Source organism: Theropithecus gelada, chromosome 3 (genome assembly GCF_003255815.1).
Source record: "Theropithecus gelada isolate Dixy chromosome 3, Tgel_1.0, whole genome shotgun sequence".
NCBI classification, from domain to species: Eukaryota; Metazoa; Chordata; class Mammalia; order Primates; family Cercopithecidae; genus Theropithecus; species Theropithecus gelada.
This window is the reverse complement of record NC_037670.1, coordinates 13,213,558-13,228,377: the sequence shown is the minus strand read 5'-3', so window position 1 is coordinate 13,228,377 and position 14,820 is coordinate 13,213,558. Positions and strand designations below refer to the sequence as shown.

Here is a 14,820-nt window from a genome sequence, read left to right as displayed (position 1 = left end):
TAATACTTTGGCTCCAACTTGGAAATCAAAGCTGAGAAATTACTTCTTTAGCCTAATGAAATCCACATTTCCTTTTCTGGAGCAAAAAGTCCTATCTGAACACAGACAGCCCCAGGAAAGAAAGCTCAATCAAGAGGGAAAAATACCGCAACTGTATTTTTCAATTTAGAATAGGAGACACCCTCAACAAATCAAAGGATAAAGAATAAACAGCATAGGTCAATAAGGAAACCAAAAGCTCATGTGAGCAGGTCAGGGCTAAAGAACACTGAAAAGTGGGATCTGGCCTCATCTGTAACAACAGAGAGGAGTGGGGTGGACAAGGGGGAGGAAACCTCAGAAAACCAAAGTCCTGGACAGGTGTCGGAGAGGGGGAAAGGGGCACAGAGCCACTGAGACATCCAGAGAAAAACCCCTGCAGGGAATGATGCATCGGAGATGTGAAGACCTAAGAGCTTGCCAAGAGGAGGTCAAAAGAGTGTTTCTGCCAGGGAAGGTGGGTCACTACTGTAATCCCAGCACTTTGGGAGGCTGAGGCTGGTGGATCACCTGAGGTCAGGAGTTTGAGACCAGCCTGGCCAACATGACGAAACCCCAACTCTACTAAAAATAAAGAAATTAGCTGGGCGTGGTGGCAGGCACCCGTAATCCCAGCTACTCACAAAGCTGAGGCAGGAGAATTACTTGAACTCAGAAGATGGAGGTTTCAGTGAGCCGAGATCATGCCACCACACTCCAGCCTGGGTGACAGAGCAAGACTCCATCTAAAAAAAAAAAAAAAAAAAAAAAAAGAAGTGTTTCTAATCAGGTCAGCATGAAACAGCTTGTGGGTGTGGGGAACACAGGAGCCTGACAAGGGAGGTGACCTGGGGATAGGGCTGGGCCATGAGCATGGACTAGGCATCAGGGATGATAAAGGAGTCCAGAGAACCAGATGTGGGTCCTTCGACGGTCACTGCTTGCTCCACCAAAGGAGGACCACCAACAGATTCTCCCACAGGCTGGACCACATCCAAGTGCAAATTGAGGAGGCCCCAACCCAAAAAGTCTCATTGCCAAAAATGATCTCCTTTAATAATTTCTCAGTCACCTTAGAATAGCATGTCACTTTGTATACCCCATGTTATATTGTTCATAATATTCAACAGAAGAGAGGATGATATTACTCCCAATATCGCAGGAGGTGTACACTCCCCTGTGATATTGTTCCTAATCTCCAGGGGGAAAGAGGATGATACTACTTCCAATATTGCAGTGGGGTGTACACCCCGCCATGATAGTTTTCATAATATCCACGGGGAAAGAAGGTTATATTACTCCCAATATCGCAGGGAGTGTACACCCCTCATGTGATATTTTTCAAAATATCCATGGGGGGAAACAATAATATTACTCCCAATACCGCGGGGGGTGTACATGCCCCTGTGATATTGTTCGTAATATTAAGAGAAAAAAGGAATATTATTCTCTCGCTCCTGAATATTATGAACAATATTGTGGGAGGTGGTTCATCCCCTGCGATATTGGGAGTAGTATCATCTTCTCCTTCCCTAACTAGTACAAACAATATCACAGGTGAATGTACACCCCCTGCAACACTGGGAGTAATATCATCCTCTCTTCCCGTGAATATTATGAGCAATATTACAGGGGGTGTGATATGGTTTGTAAAATTGTTCGTAATAGCCCCAGTGATATTGTCCGTAATATTAAGGGGCAGAGATGATCATATGACTCCCAATATCACAGGGAGTGTACACCTCCTGCGATATTGGGAGTAATATCATCCTCTCTTCTGTTGAATATTATGAACAATACAATGAGACACCCTCTCAGCTGTCTCATGCCCACCCGTTAGGAACAATCTTTTGACCCTCTTGTTGGCAAGCTGTCCTAAAGGGTCCCATTGCTTCAAAAATCTCATACTTTGCAGGAAGTTTTCACTGAGTGTGTCAGTGGCTCTGTGCCCTCTCCTTCTCCCTGACACCTGGCCAGGACTTGGGTTTTTTGAGGTTTCCTCTCCCTTATCCACTTCCACCCACCTCTCCTGCTCTAGATGACACCAGGTGTCCCATGCCAATCTTCCTAGCTCTGACCTGCTCATCGGGACTTTCAGTTTCCTCACTGACCTGAAATATTTATACTTCACTTTTGATTTATTCAAGATATTCTCATATTTTAAAATATGGGCCGAGCACGGTGGCTCACGCCTGTAATCCCAGCACTTTGGGAGGCTGAGGCAAGTGGATCACGAGGTCAGGAGTTCGAGACCAGCCTGGCCAAGATGATGAAAACCTGTCTCTACTAAAAATACAAAAATTAGCCAAGAGTGGTGACATGCACCTGTAGTCCCAGCTACGTGGGAGGCTGAGACAGGAGAATCACTTGAACCTGGGAGGCGGAGGTTGTAGTGAGCCGAGATAGCGCCACTGCATTCCAGCCTGGGTGATAGAGTGAGACTCCGTCTCAAAAATAAATAAATAAATAAAATATTAATGGTTATATTTCTCTTTTTTTCTTCTTCTTATTTGGACCCTTCTGCTGTTTGAATAGCTTTCCCAAGAGAATGTGGATTTCATTTAGACAAAAGAAATAAATTTTCAGCTTCCATTTCCAAATTGGACCAAAGCGGTAAAAAAATTTAACCTTCGGCCAGGCGCGGTGGCTCACGCCTGTAATTCCAGCACTTTGGGAGGCTGAGGCGGGCGCATCACAAGGTCAGGAGATCGAGACCATCCTGGCTAACACGATGAAACCCCGTCTCTACTAAAAATACAAAAAATTAGCCAGGCATGGTGGCAGGCACCTGTAGTCCCAGCTACTCGGGAGGCTGAGGCAGGAGAATGGCATGAACCCAGGAGGCGGAGCTTGCAGTGAGCGGAGATCACGCCACTGCACTCCAGCCTGGGCGACAGAGCAAGACTCTGCCTCAAAAAAAAAATATATTTAACCTCCAAATTTGGGCTTTCCTGAAAGATAAGATGATTAACCCAGAATTCTGCAGGCTGAGAATGACTCTATTAAGGACCTCAGCTTGGAGGATGAATTTTGGAATAATATAGAGTGGGAGGCTGAGCATAGGACATAAAGGAAGTTCTTGTCACACAGGAAGGAAAAGCACAGACACAGGCGGGTGAGGCTTCATGAGAAGGTCAGGGTGAGAGCTCTGCTGTGTCTTTTGGGGTTGAAACCTGTGCATGACAGTTGGTGACTCAGTTAAGGAAACTCACTCCCAGGGACTCTACTTGGAAGGAGTCTGAGAACCTCAGGGCCAATTCCTGCTTCTTTCAGCTGTGCCCTGGGGAGCTGAGAGGTTTCAAATAAGCTCTGGCTATTTGGACCAAGACCAACATTGTGTGGAAATATGCAATAGCTGATGTGGAGGGGTCTCCCAGGAAGCCAAGGAGTATGGGGAAACTGAGGCACAGAAGAGGTTTGGGTTTGTGTGAAAGCTTGAAGAGTTCTAGTGCCTCACAGCCAGAGAGGCCATGGCCACACCTATGTACGTCAGCACAGGACTCCTGAACAGTCCCCAAGGGAAAGGGGGTTCAGACCACACTTGGGATTGCCCAGGTCAAAGTGCCCAGGAACCATGGCCTCCAGGGGAAACCAAGAGTTTCAGATGAACCCAGTGCTTGAGGGCAGAACCAATGAGAAAATCTAGTCACATTTCTACAGCACATCACCGTTAAAAATAGCATTCTCTGTTATGTTAGGCAAGGAGGGATGATTATTTATTAACTTCTACAGATTAGACAATGGGGTGGGGGTGGGCTCAAGGTGAGATGATTTTTTGGGTCCAGGTCAGCTCAGGACAGGCATCCCAGTCTTCGGTCTCCAAATCCACCTCCTGTCTGTCTCCCCACGCTGCTCCTCAGGCCTGTGGATCCATTGACGGTGATTTCTGTGGTTCAGCTCCCACGTCAGGCAGGAAGGGCAGCTACTGGGGCTGAGATCCCACATTGCCTCCAGCCCTTGCTTCCTACCTGGCCTCCCCGGGCACCACCAGGGGCTGGGCCAGGCTGCTGTGCTGCACATAGCAGGAGTAGGGAGCTGTGTCCTGCGGGGGCACAGCCACCACCACCCAGGACTGGTAAGTGCCATTTTCATTGTGAAGAACCTCTCCCCGTAGCTCAGGCTCCTGCACCTTGCCATCCCGAGTCCAGTGCACATCAATTTTCCCTGGGTAGAAGTCGTAGGCCAGGCACTTGAGTTTCTTCTTTTCCCCTGGGGCCTGGTGGCTGGTGACCACCACAGAGGGAGGATCTGTGGAGGGAGAGAGCGTGACACCGCAGGCTTGAGGTCGACTTCTCCTGGCCCAGGTCTCTTCCCACCCCCACCCTTGGCTGTCAGCGATCAGCAGAGCTCTAAGCTCTGTTCCTGCCCACCCCACCCCACCCCCGGCCCCAGGACACGTTCCAGAATATCAGGGAAGGCTGACGCTTTCCCTCTTGCCCAGTACCCCCCCACCCCCACCCATGTATTGACTCTGACGGCAATAAGTTGTGAATGCTCCGTGCACTTCTCCACGTTTTCCCACTTCTCAGTGGGCTTTGGAGTTCTCTCCCCCAGTCTCAGTCCAGCTGCACGGTTCAGCCCATGCCTCTATCCAGCAACCGCTTCCCTGCAGCACTGCGCAATCCTGAGTCTCACTACGTCTCCAATCCAAGTCTCAGCTTGCAGCCATCAGTCCCGCTCACACTGGCTCGCTCTTGTCCTTCCGGGGCTGACATTTTACACACCTCCCTTCTCTCCACCACCCAGATGGGAGGCATCATTGTAGAGAGAAACAACGATGGGATTTGGAATCTGAAATCTGGAATTTGAGTCCCAGCTCTGCCTCTTACAGTGTTAACCTCACCTCTCTAATCTCAAGCTCCTTGTCTGTCAATTGGAGATGATTTGGGGACACCTATCAAGAAAGAATAGCCTTCCTGGCCCATTCTGAGTGAAATTTTGAGATGTTCTTTTTGGACCACAAATTACATCATCCCAGAGAAGGAATGAATCCTGAAAGATGAAAGCTGGGGCCTGAGGGACATCCAGGAACAAATGAGACTGGACTAAGATGTTGCCTGAGCTCCTAGCCTGAGATCATCTTTTTTTTTTTTTTTTTTTTTTTTTTTTTTGAGACGGAGTCTCGCTCTGTCGCCCAGGCTGGAGTGCAGCGGCGCGATCTCGGCTCACTGCAAGCTCCACCTCCCGAGTTCACGCCATTCTCCCGCCTCAGCCTCCGAGTAGCTGGGACTACAGGCGCCCGCCACCACACCCGGCTAGTTTTTTTTTTTTTTTGTATTTTTAGTAGAGACGGGGTTTCACCATGTTAGCCAGGATGGTCTCAATCTCCTGACCTCGTGATCCACCCGCCTCGGCCTCCCAAAGTGCTGGGATTACAGGCTTGAGCCACCGCGCCCGGCCCTGAGATCATCTTTTATTCTGGGCTCAGTACTGGGGAGCAGGAAGCAGTGAGTACCTTGCCGGTCCAGGATATTTTTGCTGTATTTCAGGTATTTCCGCAGAGTCGCAGGGCACTCCTCCTCCAGGTATGCCTTGGCCCGCTGCACGTAGACTGGTTCTGCCTCCCACTTCTGCTTGGTGTTCTGGGCTGCTGGGTCCAAGGCAACCCAGGCTGGGATTTCTTTGTTGAATTCGATGTAGTCCTTTCCATCGTAATAATACTTCCAGAATGATCCACTGCTTCTGTTATTCTCAATCTCACAACCGAACCTTCCATGCAAGTTGTGAGACCCTGAAAACTCCCCCGACCCCACAGAGAGACAGTCAGCCTGGTGCGAAATTTATCGAAATAACTCTTAGTCCTGCACACTGGGCATCCCAAAAGAAATAAAGGTTTTTGCAATTCAAGCATGCAATCCCTTTATCAAGACAAATATGTTATTATTCCAATATATACAGCAGACAGAGAGGGGCTAACTCAGTTTGGTTTGGCATTTCAGGTTTGTCTCAGATGAGATATGTTCCTGTTTAAGAGAACTACAGGCTGGGTGCTGTGGCTCATGCCTGTAATCCCAGCACTTTGAGAAGCTGAAGCGAGTGGATCGCTTGAGCCCAGGAGTTCAAGACCAGCCGGAGTGACATGGCAAAATTCCACCACTAAAAAAATTTTAAAATTAGCGCAGCATGGTGGTGCAATGCCTGTAGCCCCAGCTACTCAGGAGGCTGAGGTGGGAGGATCACGTCAACCTGGGAAGTCAAGGCTGCAATGAGTCAAAAATCACACTACTGCATTTCAGCCTGGGTGACAGAGTGAGATCCTATCTCAAAAAAAAAAAAAAAAAAAAACCACCGGGCTCAGTGGCTCACACTTGTAATCCCAGCACTTTGAGAGGCCGAGGAGGACAGATCACCTTAGGTCATGAGTTCGAGACCAGCCCCACCAACATGGTGAAACCCCATCTCTACTAAAAATATAAAATTAGGCTGGGTGCAGTGGCTCACACCTGTAATCCCAGCACTTCGAGAGGCTGAGGCCAGAGGATCACCTGAGGTCAGGAGTTTGAGACCAGCCTGGCCAACATGGTAAGACCTCGCCTCTACTAAAAATACAAAAATGTGCTGGGTGTGCTGGCACACACCTGTAATCCCAGCTACTCGGGAGGCTGAGGCAGGAGAATCACTTGAACCTGGGGGACAGAAGTTGTAATGAGTTGAGATGGTGCCATTGTACATCAGCCTGAATGACAGAACAAGACTCTGTCTCAAAAAAAAAAAAAAAAAGACAAAATTAACCAGGCGTAGTGACACATGCCTGTAGTGACACATGCCTGTAGCCTGTAGTCCCAGTTACTCAGGAGGCTGAGGCAGGAGAATCGCTTGAACCCAGGAGGCAAAGGTTGCAGTGAGCCGAGATCGCATCATTGCACTTCAACCTGGGCAACAAGAGCAAAACTCCGTCTCAAAAAAAAAAAAAAAAAAAAGAGCTACAGAATATAGATAGATTGCTATCTCTTCTACAGCATCTCTTCTAAGGAGAATTATTTGTTTTAATTTATGCTGAGTCCTGAGGAAGCTGTCACAACCACACCAAAGTGTACTTCCAAATTGGCTAGAAATTATTTGTGATTTCATATGAGAAAGGAAGACTCTCCTTTTCTCTCAGTTCTAGGAAGAGTTCATATCATCACCTAAGTAACCCTAATCTGATCACTTCTTTCTTCCTTTCTGGTGTTTGATATCTTTTTTTTTTTTTTTTTTTTTTTTTGAGACGGAGTCTCGCTCTGTCGCCCAGGCTGGAGTGCAGTGGCCGGATCTCAGCTCACTGCAAGCTCCGCCTCCCAGGTTCACGCCATTCTCCTGCCTCAGCCTCCGGAGTAGCTGGGACTACAGGCACCCGCCACCTGGCTTGGCTAGTTTTTTGTATTTTTTAGTGGAGACGGTGTTTGATATCTTTATTCCAAATCTCTAAAGTCCCAACCTTCTTGCCCATTAGCCATAACTCTCAGAAATGTATCTCCTTAGGGTGGGGGACACAGCCTCTTCATTCTGATTTTAAAAGCAGGTGTTTACCCAGCACTGGTTAGTGCTGTTGGCACAGACACTGACAGCTCTCAAGCTGTCTGGGCTCACGACCCGGGTCTCTCCCCGCCCCCACCTGGTGTGCTGCCTGAACCAGAGCCAGTCACCTCCCTGGGCCTCTATTTCCTCACCTCTGAAACGGCAATGCCAAGAGCACTGTTTCAGGGGACTATTCTGAGCATTATATATGCTCATAGATGGGCCTGGCACAAAGTAAGTGCCAGTAAATGTCAGTTACTCCTATTTCCTTTTTTTGTTTTTTGTTTTTAGACGACATTTCGTTCTTGTCATCCCAGCTGGAGTGCAATGGTAGGATTTCAGCTCACTGTAACCTCTGCCTCCCGGGTTCAAGCAATTCTCCTGCCTCAGCCTCCTGAGTAGCTGGGACCACAGATGTGCGCCACCATGCCGGGCTATTTTTGTATTATTAGTAGAGATGGGGTATCACCATGTTGGCCAGGGTGGTCTCGAACTCCTGACCTCAGGTGATCCACCTGTCTCAGCCTCCCAAAGTGCTGGGATTACAGGTGTGAGGCACCGAGCCCTGCCTAATATTATTTTCTAATACCTTGTATTCATCTCTTCATCCTCCTTCCTCGTAATTATCCACTTTGCCATTTCTATTCCTGTCCATCAAAGCTTCTCCCAGTGTCTTTTCTGGTCACCTGTGCCCCCTCCTCTCCTATTGCTGACACACATCCCGGGCCATTTTCCTTACCAAGACCTCCCACCCCACATCCTTCAAACGTCTGCCTATCTCTTTCTTGCCTCCTTTTGGAAACCTTCAGATCCCATGTAGCACCTTGGGCATTTTTGTACTTAGAAGCCCACCTTTTGACACCCACTCTATGATAATTTAACACCAGCAGTTCACCAGGCCAGAGGTTGGCTGCCTTGGGGCTGGCAGTGTGGTTTAGCAGAAAAAGTGCTGGGCCAGGGGCACAGGGACCATCTCTGCGCGGGCTCTGCCACCAGCTCCTCCAACCAGAGTGCAGGTGGCCCTTCCTGGGTCTGCATCTTACGGTGAGGAGAAACTTTAGGGCTGCAGGAAACTCTAACAGCCCGCGGTTTTGAATCCAGCACTTCCTGAGCCCTCAGCATGGGCTACGGTGTGTGCCGCATGCTTTTCTCTGTTCTTTCCACAAATTTCAATTGAGCCAATATTGGCTGCACCCTGTCCTAGGCAATGGAGCTGCAAGGGAGATTAGGACAGACTGTGACATCCTTCACAGAATAGACATAGTTAAATATTACAAACTTGTTTGGAGGTAGGTCTCAGTGCTCCAATGTTTGCAGATTTCGACCAGATATTTTGGGAACGTTTCATTGTCAACAGCTGGGACTGGCAGAGCCACCAGGTGAGCCCAGGTCTGAGTGACTTTGAGAGTGGCTCACTCTCCAGGCAACCTCCCTGGACAGGGGTGAGTCTGATGCCTTCTCACGGGGAGATCAGCCTCTGATGCATAAGTTGTGGAGGTGAGAGGTCAGAGGTGCCTGGATAGGAAGTGACTCTGCCATCACTTCCTGTGTGAGCTGAGGCCTGGGATGAGGATGGGGCAATCAATGGGAAAGTGGGGAGCACCTGTGCTGTGGTGTGGGCGGGATGTGGACATGTCTGCATTTCTGCTGTGTCTTCTGTTCCTTCTCTGGGATTGGGACTATTTCCATCCTGCTAACCCCTTGCCACTCACACTTGGGGGGCTGCCTCTTGGGTTAGACCTTCCTCCCCCGTGGTTTGTTGTTTACTGACCATTACTGTCGTTGTAATACTCCACGATGTCATTCAGGGTCTCCATAAAGATGTCCTCCCTGGCCTTCTGAAGTTGGCTGTCCTGCTTCCAATCCTCCATTCCTTCCACCTGTCTCCAGAGTCCCACAGGCTGAGACTTCCTGTCTTTACTGTTGTATCTAAAGAACTGGAGGTCATTGAGTGAGCCAAGGGCCTGAAACTGGGGGATGTCTTCAACAAGCTTGGACAGCCCAGTGTAGATATAGGTCAGAGAGTAATGACCTGCAAAAGAAAAGACAGTTGAGGTCCATGCAAGGGTCCCACTGTGGGGCTGCACAGGGCTAGGAGGGGAGGCCTGCCCACTGGCCTCTTCCTCCGTAGCTCTTTCTCCTGTCATTAACCTTACACCACTGGAGGCTCACTCAAGTGAATATGCTCTCCTTTCATGCTAAGGATGATATTTCAGAGACCATCCTGTGTCTTCACTACATTGTTTCCCCTGCTTGGCACATAAGAAGATAACATTACTCAGCCTCCTCGAAGATACATTGGGACCATGTGACTGAGTTTTGTCAAAAGAGAATGTGAGCAGAAGTGATGTCTTTCTTCTGGTCCAAGACCCTACCAGCTGGCTTGTCGCTTTTGTTTCTCATCTCTTGAGGTGACAACTTTGAAGGCCACAGGATAATATGAAAGAGTCTCAGTATGCAATTAGCCTGGATCCCTGAGTCACCCCATGGAGGAATGGAACCTTGCCCATTGTGCATGGAATCTGACATGCGTTAGAAATTAACATTTCTAGGCTGGACTCCATAGCTCATGCCTGTAATCCCAGGACTTTGGGAGGCCAAGGCAGGAGGATTACTTGAGATTGGGAGTTGAAGACCAGCCTGGCCAACATGGTGAAACCCCATCTCTACTAAAAATACAAAAATTAGCTGGGTGTGGTGGTGTGGGTCTGTAATCCCAGTTATGTGGGAGGCTGAGGCAGGAAAATCACTTGAACTGGAGAGGCAAAGGTTGCAGCAAGCAAAGATCATGCCACTGCGCTCCAGCCTTGACGACAGAGTGAGACTCAGTCTCAAAAAAACCAAATTAACATTTCTAGCTTAACCTGACAAATACATATAGTTAGAAAGGGTAGAAAGGAGAATTTACTAGAAAATTCAAGAAATGACCCCGACTGAATTAGCACAGCATAAGACTAGGATGGAGCTCAGAATTCCTGGGGTTACACCTTACATTTTGGTACAAGGTGGAATCTAGGAGAGAGGGACATTTCCATAATAGTTCCATAATTATTTTATGATACAATTTATACAGGTGCTAATAATGTTGGAGGTCATATGGCAAAATCCTAGTTCAATTACTAAAATTATTCTTGCTCATGAGTTTCTAAATGTGATTAACCTTTAAATCAGTAGACCTTACAATTGAATTCATAGACATAGAGAGTAGAAGGATGGTTACCAAAGGCTGGGAAGAATAGTGGCAGGGGTGGGGGGAAATTGGGAGGATGGTTAATAGGTATAAAAAAAAAAGTTAGAAAACTATTTGATAGCACAACAAGGTGACTCTAGTCAATAATAATTTAGCTGGGGCCAGGTGTGGTGGCTCATGCCTATAATTCCAACACTTTGGGAGGCTGAGGCGCATATGTCACTTGAGGTCAGGAGTTCGAAAACAGCCTGGTCAACATGGTGAAACCCCATCTGTACTAAAAATACATAAATTAGCCGGGAGTGGTGGCAAACGCCTGTAGTCCCAGCGACTCGGAAGGCTGAGGCAGGAGAATCACTTAAACTCGGGAGGCAGAGGTTGTAGTGAGCCAAGATTGCACCATGGCATTCCAGCCTGGGCAACTCTGTCACCAAAAAAAAAAAAAAGAATGAATAAGACCTACTATTTGATAGCACAACAGGGTGATTATAGTCAATAATAATTTAATTGGGGCCAGGTGCGGTGGCTCATGCCTGTAATTCCAGCACTCTGGGAGGCTGAAGTGAGTGGATCACTTGAGGTCAAGAGGTCAAGACCAGTCTGGCCAACATGGTGAAACCCCATCTCTATTAAAAATACATAAGTTAGCCATGTGGCAGTGCACACCCGAGGCAGGATAATTGCTTGAACCCAACAGGCGGAGGTTGCAGTGAGCCAAGACCACGCCACTGCACTCCAGCCTGGATGACAGAACAAGACTCTGTCTCAAAAAAATAATAATAATAATCGTAATTTAATTGTACACTTTAAAATAACCAAAAGAGAGGCCCGGTACAGTGGCTCATGCCTGTAATCCCAGCACTTAGGGAGACCGAGGCAGGCACATCACTAGGTCAGGAGATCAAGACCAGCCTAGGCAGCATGGTGAAACCCGTCTCTACTAAAAACACAAAAAAATTAGCCAGGTGTGGTGGTGGGTGCCTGTAGTCCCAGCTACTTGGGAGGCTGAGGCAGGAGAATAGCTTGAACCTGGGAGGCAGAGGTTGCAGTGAGCCAAGATCGTGCCACTGCACTCCAGCCTGCACGGCAGACTGAGACTCTGTCTCAAAAATAAATAAATAAATAATCAAATAAATTTTTAAAATAAAATAACCAAAAGAGTATAACTGGATTGTCTGTAACACCAAGGATAAAAGCTTGAGGGGATGGATACCTCATTCTCGATGATGTCATTATTTCACACTGCATGCCTGAATCAAAATGTCTCATGTACCCCATAAATATATACGCATACTATGCACCCACAATTTTTTTTAATTTACAAAAAAATCAGTAGACCTTGAGTAAAGTGGATTATTCTCCATAGTGGTGGGCCTCATCCAATCAGTTGAAGACCTTAAGAGAAAAAGCCTTGGAGGTCTGCTAAAGAAGAAATAATTCTGCCTACAATCTGCCCTCAGACTCAAGACTAAGACATCAACTCTTTCCTGGGTCTCCAGCCTCCTGGCCTGCTCTGAAGATTTAGGACTTGTTACTCCTCCCAATAGTGTCAGTCAATTTCTTAAATAAATCTCTATTCTCACTCTCTCTCTCTCTTTTGCATACATATAATGTAAATCTCTTCTTGTGTGTGTGTATGCGTGTGTATACAGCATATGCATGTATGTGTATGTACGTATATATGTATATGTGTACAACCTATTAGTTCTGTTTCTCTGGAGAACCTTGAATAATTCAGATTTTGGTGCAGAATGGGATTAACATTCCAAAGTGATTGTTATACAACGAACATGAAACACCTTTTCTGACAATTTGTAAATGTCACCAATTTTAAACTTACACAACTGAAAAGCCATTTGCTTCCATGTCTTTATCCTGCACATTCTCATGCCACAAACAGCCTCCTTCCCCTGTCCTAGAAGTGACTCTTGATCTCCCTAAGCTCCCACTGCCTTCTCTTCCGGCCACTCGCCTTCCAGACCTACTGCAGCTGTGTCTGAGTGTGGGTTGAGGGCACGGGTTTCCTTCTAGCACCATCCCTCCAGCCGACCCGCCTTCCCACTTTCCCCTTGGGGTTACTCTCTCTTTCCAACAGCGTCAGGCAGGTGTACCCAGCCACCGGAAGGAGGGAAGGAACAGGAGCAGAAGCAGCTCCAGGTGCACGGTTCCTGCTCCGTCCTGGCTGTCTGACCCCAAGCAGGTCGCTTGGTCTTTGGAGTCTTTGTTTTCACTGTAAACTAAGGATTTTAGATTCAGATTCCTGAAGGTCTTATTTCGGGTGAGGGCAGAGGCTCCCTGAATGCTCGTGGAAGTGTATGAGCTGAGTGAGTTGACAGCCTTGGGCACCCTTTCCTGCCATATGCCAGGGAATCCCAGCTGCATCTATCCCTTCTCCCAGCCAGGTGTGAGGAAGGTGTCCTGTTCCTCACCTTCTTCCAGTCCCCTCCAGCACCCATCCCTTGCTTTCCGCACTCACCATCTTGGGTCTCCTGAGGGACAGCAGGACCCAGAAACAGCAGCAGAGACAGCAGGACAGGCACCATTCTTACCATCGTGTCTGCTTGGAGGGTTCTGGGCAGGAGGCACAGGTATTATCCTGGGTCCTGGGGCCCTGCCCAGGGGAGGTGAATCTACAGGCCAATGGGAGTGCCAGGACGGGCTCCTCCCCTAATAGAGAAAAAAAAAAAAAAACATGATACATAAGCTAGGCTGGGTAGAGGTTGTGATGAATGAGTCTACACACACGTTATACAAATTCAGAGCTGAGACAGTTGATCTCTGGACTGAGGCTTTGTGTGTGCCTGGGGCGGAAGAATGCAAGTGGGTGGGAGGTATGTGTGATGGGTGGCAGGTGTCTGGGATGTGTCGCCCTTCCAGTCTATTATGACACCCTCTGGAATCACTTGGGTGTTGTCAAGCGAGACTTCATCCCTGCCTTCTGGAAAAACTCTCAACATGTCCAGGATACGGACCTGGTTAGTCCCCAGCTGGGGCGGGACCCTCACTCTCCCTCACCCGATCCTGCCAGAGCTGTCTGGAGGACATTCCCATTCCCATCTCTCCCTCCTTCCTTTCAGTGCCTGTGGAACCCCAGCCTTCCATGATCAAAGGAGAAATAGCCGCATCCTCCTTTTGCAGCCTCCCTGGCAATAGAACGAGCAGGTGTGCACAGGGTTTATGCTCAGCAAGTCGAAGCTACTACCATGGACATCAGGTCAAGTGTCTGGGAAACAAAGAGGCGGGTGCAGTGGACAATGCCTTCTGGTGGTCTTGACAGTGGTCGCAACTGCCTGCTCCTGGGGGCAGTGGGGCTGCAGTAGCTATGGGGGCGTCTGGGTTCCAGTTCCAGGTGGTGTCTTCGGTCCGCACTGGGCCTCTAATGTCCCCTGCTGGCTGCTGTCGTGTGTTTACAGGGCTGGGTCCCGCTGTGATTTTGACTGGTCTGCTTCTGCAAATCGCGAGCCTAGATTCCCAGTCTTACTAGGGAAGCAAGGGCTGGAGGCACCATGGGGTCTCAGCCCCAGAAGCCATCCTTTCTGCCTGACATGAGACAGATAAACCTCAGAAATCACCTTCACCAAGCTGGACGCAGTGGCTCACACCTGTAAGCCCAGTACTTTGGGAGTCCAAGGCAGGAGGATAGCTTGAGGCCAGGAGTTCAAGACCAGCCTGGGCAACAAAAGGAGATCCAGTCTTTACAAAAAAAAAAAAAAAAATTGTTTTAATTAGCCAGGCATGGTGGTGCACACCTGTAGTCCCAGCTACATAAGAGGCTGGGGCAGGAAGATCGCTTGAGCCCAGGAGGTCAAGGCTGTGATGTGTTGGATTGCACCACTGCACTCCAGCCTGGGCAACAGATCCAGACCCTATCTCTAAACAAGAAAGAAAGAAATTACCCTCAATGGCATCATCAAGGCTGGGGGAGCAGTGCATGAAGACAGACAGTGGTGGATTTGGAGACAAAAGTCTGGAATGCCTGCCCTCAGCTGACTGACACCCCAAAACTGCCTCTCCTTGAAAACTTTCCTACTGTCTAAACTGTAGAGCCTTACAAGCAGTAACCTTCTTGCCTAGCACAACAGAGATGGTATTTTTTGTAATTTGATTTTCTCTTT

The 14,820-nt window shown here is 48.3% G+C and overlaps 1 protein-coding gene across 2 annotated transcripts; it reads right to left on the bottom strand.

The window, feature by feature from the left end:
* Positions 1–3,707: 3,707 nt before the first annotated feature.
* On the bottom strand, positions 3,708–13,390 carry AZGP1 (alpha-2-glycoprotein 1, zinc-binding). Of its 2 annotated transcripts, none has more exons than XM_025380649.1 (4): positions 13,182–13,390; positions 9,287–9,547; positions 5,474–5,749; positions 3,708–4,266 (listed from the first exon to the last, which is right to left on the bottom strand). In XM_025380649.1, exons 1-4 carry the CDS (start codon positions 13,255–13,257, stop codon positions 3,983–3,985), a joined length of 897 nt encoding a protein of 298 aa, XP_025236434.1. In that variant the 5' UTR covers positions 13,258–13,390; the 3' UTR covers positions 3,708–3,982. The 2 variants fall into 2 exon arrangements, with proteins under 2 accessions (XP_025236434.1, XP_025236436.1); XM_025380651.1 differs by having other exon boundaries at positions 4,157–5,088; positions 5,418–5,749.
* Between the last annotated feature and the right edge of the window lie 1,430 nt (positions 13,391–14,820).

What these genes read in the sequence shown, in the direction of transcription:
- AZGP1 (XM_025380649.1), bottom strand. Translation starts at nt 13,257, where the DNA reads ATGGTAAGAATGGTGCCTGTCCTGCTGTCTCTGCTGCTGTTTCTGGGT. An exon ending in GTATTACAACGACAGTAATG is followed by an intron (nt 5,750 to 9,286) that starts GTCAGTAAACAA and finishes GGGAGTTTTCAG; the next exon opens with GGTCTCACAACTTGCATGGA. An exon ending in AAATATCCTGGACCGGCAAG is followed by an intron (nt 4,267 to 5,473) that starts GTACTCACTGCT and finishes CTCCCTCCACAG; the next exon opens with ATCCTCCCTCTGTGGTGGTC.